The sequence below is a fragment of the Labrus bergylta genome, chromosome 7, assembly GCF_963930695.1.
Source record: "Labrus bergylta chromosome 7, fLabBer1.1, whole genome shotgun sequence".
Taxonomy (NCBI): Eukaryota; Metazoa; Chordata; class Actinopteri; order Labriformes; family Labridae; genus Labrus; species Labrus bergylta.
Window position 1 is genome coordinate 30,211,256 of NC_089201.1, and position 6,958 is coordinate 30,218,213.

General features: G+C 36.3%; 1 protein-coding gene across 1 annotated transcript; it reads right to left on the bottom strand.

Annotated features, from left to right (window-relative positions):
* Positions 1–660: 660 nt before the first annotated feature.
* LOC109977172 (F-box/LRR-repeat protein 14) lies at positions 661–3,236 on the bottom strand. Its single transcript, XM_020626994.3, has one exon. The coding sequence runs from the start codon at positions 2,681–2,683 to the stop codon at positions 1,472–1,474; it is 1,212 nt and encodes a 403-aa protein (XP_020482650.1). The 5' UTR covers positions 2,684–3,236; the 3' UTR covers positions 661–1,471.
* Between the last annotated feature and the right edge of the window lie 3,722 nt (positions 3,237–6,958).

A 6,958-nucleotide genomic window follows, 5' to 3' on the forward strand; every position in this document is an offset into this window, starting at 1 on the left:
ACAACACATGCAAAGCTTGAATCAATTGGATTTAAAGGGGGGAAAAAACATGTTACATCTACCCGTAGTTGTCTTTTAGAAAAACACATTTGAAATTGTAACACTTTTTTTTTTTTTTATCTGATGCAAACACTTCTCTTCTGGGGATCAATAAAAGATGAACTTATCCCAATAACAATCAGGACTTAATGACAAAAATCATATTTAAACTGCCTATGGGAGGTTTTTTTATGTTTAATTTATTCCTATAAGACATTTCTATATTTGTTGACATAAGATGCAAGTGTCTGCAACCCCGGATCAGAAACAGTTAAAAACCCGGCTGGAATCACACAAGCATCAAACCCTCTCCATAAATATGCCACCTATATGTTAAAGGGGTATACCGTATATCTAAAATCATCAACAAAGAGATTTGTTTCAAATAAAATAGGGAGTATGTGTGACTGTTGTGCTTAATTTTGACTAAAAAAAACATGATTTATTTCCCCATCTTAACGACATGTTTGACTAAAAGAAATGAAAGAAATCTGATTATCTTGTCTGGTATCTACATGAAAATGACTGTGAAGCTGTGGAGTATTAAGTAAAAGAGCAAATCTATTCTTTAGTTAAATATAAAACAAATCAAACAGTGAACAACTTCAAAATACAAAAAACTGAAACATAATTGCCATCTTTATTCATAAATATCACTACTGTATGAATATAAAACGATATTAAATTACTGCTTTTTTTTAAACAAATACTCTGACACTATTGTTGGAAGCTCCTCAGGAGAAAAAACACTGATAAACAGTTTTTAAGGTATTGCATAAAGCCTTGGCAGCTGTGAATCACTACGCCTTACTGTAGCTCTGTTGATAACCCTTTTAGAAGGAGTAGCAATCATACTTATTTTCCTCAGGAATATGAAACAAAGCCAACTATACATTAGGTAAACAAAGAGAGACAGGAGCGATCCAACCACTTCAATTTGAAGTACAATTTTGTCAACAACAGTCATTCAATACAAAAAAATATTGGTTACACAAGAAAAACTTATATCAGCCAGAGAGACATCCAAAAATGTAGTCCAAGGTCCTCCGGCCTTTCTGTTAATGGTTAAACACCTACTAACTGTTATTCTTCAACGAGACCTTAAAATATCAAAAATCTCCAGTTTGTAAGTCACAAAAATATGCAAGTTATTTAGTATTCAGCGATAGTAGGCACTCCTGTGTTTGACAGGTGAGGTAGCTAGAGAGTAAGAACTGTACACAGGCTGAGATTAAAACAATGCACATGAAAAAAGAGAGCGAGCACAAGGCCGACACTTATTATGAATAAGAAAATGGAGTATTGCAGCAATATTCCAGTGATCAATGCAGAGTCCCCCTCCTTGGTTTTGAGTCACAAGTAAAAATGAAGAATGAATACAGGCAGACCCGCTCAGTACACCACCGAGCTCTATACACATCAGGAGAGATTTTCACCTCACTCTCTCGCTCTCAGTCATCTGCCACAGTCCCAGATTTAACACTTTAAGGCACGGCAGCTGCGTTATCCTCTCAAGACCCCTCTTGGTGATCTTAGTACAACCATATAGGTCGATCCCGGTCAGCTGGGTCAGGTGGTCAGCTATCAACTCCAACCCTTTGTCTGTGATCCTCACACACTGTCCGATGTTGAGTGTCTTCAGTTCGTGCATCTGGCGTACCATCCTGTTGATGCCGTCATCGCTGATGTGACAGGAGCACAGGGACAGGGACTTGAGCTGATACAGCCCCTGAGCTATGTACGCCAGGCTCTGGTCTCCTATCTTGTCACAGAAGGAGACGTCGAGTCCAGAGAGCCGGAGGGAGCCCATGGCCAGATGCATTATCCCCGTGTCACTGATGTTGTCACAGGACCGCAGGTTCAGGCTGCACAGGTGGGTCATGTGTGAAAGGTGGATCATGCCTGCGTCAGATATCCCTCCGCAGAAGCTGAGGTTGAGTTCTTTGAGTTTGTTTAACCCCTTTGAGACGTGTTTGAGGGAAAGGTCGGTGAGCTTCTGGCAGTCCTGTAAGGTCAACTTCTCCAGGGACAGGCAGCCCTCTGCGGCGCTGCGGGTCATGCCGGACAGGTGACCGATGCCCACGTCGGACACATGCCTGCAGCTGCGCAGGTTGAGACTCTTGAGCCGGTGCAAACCCCAAGCGATGAGCAGCAGCCCCGTGTTTGTGATGTTACTGCAACCCCCGAGTTCAAGCACCTCCAGGTTCTTCAGGTACTGGGCGATTCTCCCCAGGCTGGAGTCGGTGATCTGTTTACAAAGGCTGAGGTTGAGTACCCGCAGGGACGGGATGTCCTGCACAAAGGCATGTCCCAGTCCGTTGTCCGTGAGGTTGAAACACCCGCACAGATTAAGGCTTTCGATGTGAGGCATCCCCTGGATCACGTAGCTCAGACTGCGCCTCAGGCTCAGGATCTGGACTTTCTTGATGCCCCTGGTCTGCAGGCTGGGGAACAGAGACGGGTTGGCTCTTCTGAGGTGCAGCTTGGCTTCCACCCCCCTCCACACGGACTTGTGGTAGGACGCGTCTCTCCAGGCCGCGCACACTTGGGCTACTCTCCCTTTGTCCTTAACCTCCAGATAACTGAAGATAATCGCCAGGATCTCCGGGAAAAGGCACGAAATGTGTGTCTCCATCTCAAACATGACCGCTCTGAAACAACACGGGCTGGGTAACGTCGCGGGGAGCGCAGCAGAAGATCTCCCGTGGAAGTCGCTGTTAGCTTCTATCAGAGCATGCTAACTGAAGCTAAGTTAGCATTGTGTGTAATGTAGCAAAAAGAGACGCATTCTGCTGGCGAGGCGCGAACTATGAGGACAGGAAAAAAACAGCAAAACACTTAGAAATACTAAAGTTGTTGATAAAGTGGAGACAGCAGGAGGAAGAACCGAAAGGCGTTAGGTGATATTTACCTAGCAGGCTAGGCTAGGCTAGGCTAGGCTAACGTTAGCAAAAGTCGGTGTTAGCTGTTAGCTGTCTAAACTTGCGAGCTTCAAAGGCGGAAAATAAATCCTCATCCAAAATGTCCAAAATAACTTATCCTGCTCCACGACTCGTCTCAAAGCACGTCCGAGAACTTTTTTTACTCCCAGAAACTTTGCTCTACAAAGCTGTTTTCTCGAGGTAAAGCCAGAGTCCGTTTACCTTTAGAGGCATTTCCAGCAGCGTCGGAGCAAAATGAACAAACCAGCTTCTGTTAGCTGTGAGCCAGTGTAGCAGACAGCGCCCCCCAGTGGACGAAGCCTGCTATTACTACTGGTTCAATGAGACGTTTTTATTAGTAACAGCGGTTAAAAACTGTGAGGGACAGAAAATGACTAAAGTATAAGTAAATAAATAAATGTTGGGAGAAATGCATACAATAATGTATAAATAAATAAATGCATCTATATATATATATATATATATAAATGCAACAATTCATATAAAAAATAATATATGAATAAATATATTCATGTATTTATTTATGAGGGACAAAAAATTACTAAAGTATAAATAAATAAATGTTGGGAGAAATGCATACAATAATGTATAAATAAATAAATGCATCTATATATATATATATATATATATAAATGCAACAATTCATATAAAAAATAATATATGAATAAATATATTCATGTATTTATTTATGAGGGACAAAAAATTACTAAAGTATAAATAAATAAATGTTGGGAGAAATGCATACAATAATGTATAAATAAATAATTAAATAAATGTAACAATAAATATATATATAAATAAATGCAACAATTCATATACAAAATAATATATAAATAAATATATTCATAAATATATTCATATATTTATTTATGAGCGACAAAAAATGAGTAAAGTTTGAATAAATAAATGTTGGGAGAAATGCATACAATAATGTATAAATAAATAATTAAATAAATGTAACAATAAATATATATATAAATAAATGCAACAATTCATATACAAAATAATATATAAATAAATATATTCATATATTTATTTATGAGGGACAAAAAATGAGTAAAGTATAAATAAATAAATGTTGGGAGAAATGCATACAATAATGTATAAATAATTAAATAAATGCATCAATAAATATATATATATAAATAAATGCAACAATTCATATAAAAAATAATATATAAATAAATATATTCACATATTTATTTATGTATTTCTGTGTCCATGTTGTACAAGGAAAAGTAAATATGTAAATTAAGTGGGCCGTCCTAACATTACTGAAGTAGGATTAGTCAATTTTGAAAAACAGACAGAAACAAATTTACATATATACTTTTCCTCTTACAACCTGGACACAGAAATAAATAGATGTGTAAATGTAAAAATGCGGAAATAAATTAATAACTCAATTAATGTGGAAATGTATGCATTGATACATATATAACTGTAGAAATACGCTAATAAATACATGTAAAAATATATACATAGCCTTTTTCATTAACAAAGTGTATTTATTATTTATTCATTGATGCATTGTTTTCAGCATTTTTTTATTTATCTATACATTATTGTATGCATTTCTCCCAACATTTATTTATCTATTTATTTATTTATTTATACTTTAGTCATTTTTTGTCCCTCATAAAAAAACACGATGCAAGAGTCAATAGCATTTAGATTATTTAGAATTAAACTAGAAAAATATTGTACGGTTTAAGCAAATAGCGTCCCTCTGTTTGTTGTTTGATTACTTATGATATTAGATAGATTGATAGATAGATAGATAGATACTTTATTGATCCAGAGGGAAATTCAAAGCATCCAGTAGCAGGTTACAAAGACATGACATGAAACATTTGTTACAAATTAATAATAATAATAATAATAATAATAACTTTATTTATAAAACACAGGTTTACAAAGTGCTTTGACAAACAGCAAAAACAAGAACAAACTAAACCAAACACAGAAGAACATAAACAACAGCAAGAACATAACAAATGCAAAATACTAAAAAATAATTAAATACAATTCAACAGAAAATAACCCAAAGTGCACGATACACAACAGACATATATAACCAGACCATCACAAGAACCATCATAAGAACCATCACAAGAACCATCGTAAGAACCATCGTAAGAACCATCATAAGAACCCAACAACACAAGCTGAGACCAAGAGGAACCAAAGATTTAAAAAGATGTAAGAAACTAAAAGAGATAAAATAAAATAAAAAGATAACAGCAATAAGAAGGTAAGAGCAGGAAAAGAAATAGAAACAAGTGGTTAAAGGATTTAAAAAAAACCTATAATATTAATAAAAATAAAAAGTATAAATATAAAACATAAATAGACAAAGTAAGATAAGCAATTACCAAGTTAAAACACGAGGAGTTAAGATACGAGCATTAACCACAAAACCAACGCCCCCCTCCCATACATATATATTAACACGAAAAAAAGATTTAAAGAATCCTCCTAGATGAATCAAACTTAAACTGTGCAATTAAAAATAGATTTATACAAGAAATGCACATAACCCGTGCAGGGATAAAAATATATGTGACATTTAAACAATTGAGGAAAAAAATCTGTAATTAGACCTGAATATATAAAAAAAAAAGTGTTGACCTTCTGAAGTTGTGAATAAAAAAGTGTTGACCCTTACCTGATATTAAAAGCTGCTACCCTTTTGATTTTGTTTAGTCTATCACAAATGCCAATGCGTGGTAGGCCTAGTTCAAAACAAAAAAAAACATTATTCCTACACTAAGAATTAAGTCCAGTATCGAGAAAACATGCATAGTAATATGCTCTCACCCTGTGACTCAGTAGAGATATATTTGCTGTCTGGTGACATTTCACTTTCCTGCAGATCATTGTGGTACAGCGTTTAACTTCTATAAAAACATCTGTATTGTGGTGCAGTATGTCTCCAAAGCTGTATGAGAAAACTGTAGACTTCTAACTATATTTGTGGCTGGACATTTTCCAGCGTCATCTTATGGATGCAGATGAAACAATCAGTGTAATCTGTCAAACAGGTCACACATACAGCACTTATCAGAGACTGTTTTATGTCTGCATAGGACTTCCTCTTCAGTAGAGCTTGGTTTAAATGTTTTTGACCTGGCAGGAAGCCCAGAGTGATTGCAGAGAGGCGTTCAGTGACCTGGTCACCTCCGGCTGCTGAAAGGACACGCTGGGTGTGCTTTAGAGGCTTGTTAGTGTTTCAGTTTGATAAGGAAAAGAAAGCAGGGTATGTCTGGGAGTACTTAATGTTCAGAGAAAACTTCTTTTTTTTTTTTTTACAACTGGTTTACACACAGTAAAGTAGATTCCATTACAATGGACCATTTACAGCAAGAAAAGCATCAAAATTATAAAATGAATGATGGCTCATGCTTAAATTTGCTTTTCAGGCTTTTCAGTGTCACGCTGTCATAGCTTAAATGAACACCTGAATAGATCAGTGTTGTAGTTAAAGTTGATATACATCTGGGGTTTTCCATATGCAACATAAAAATGTCTGCTGTGAAATAAAGCCACAAGTTCACAGCTGGTATTTTGCCTTTCTTCCTGCATTATCTCCTGACCAGATTTCTCTTTTATGACGTTATTTTGATGTGCTATGAGGTTCTCAAATCCGTCAGGTCTTGTCTATGTTTTTTTTAAATTAAAAAAAAAAAGTTTCTTAGAAAAGGGAGGTAGTTATATACACACTTTACGTAGGTGAAGGGCATTGTAAAATCAGCGGAATGAGGAAGAAGATAGGCCCGCACACTTGCTCAAATGCCAGCTGATTGGTTGGTACAGTGCATGCTACATTTCTGCAAGAATGAAGGTCCGGCTCATACGACCCTGCCCCCTCGCTTCCTATGCTTTGTAACCAGAAAATATACAAACCAAGAAACTTTTTTAGAGTTATTTGAAGAGCACTTCAGAAAGTGACAGGGTGAATGAACTGTGATGTTTGC

Excerpts from the sequence above, each read along its gene's own strand:
- LOC109977172 (XM_020626994.3), bottom strand. The coding sequence starts at position 2,683 with ATGTTTGAGATGGAGACACACATTTCGTGCCTTTTCCCGGAGATCCTG.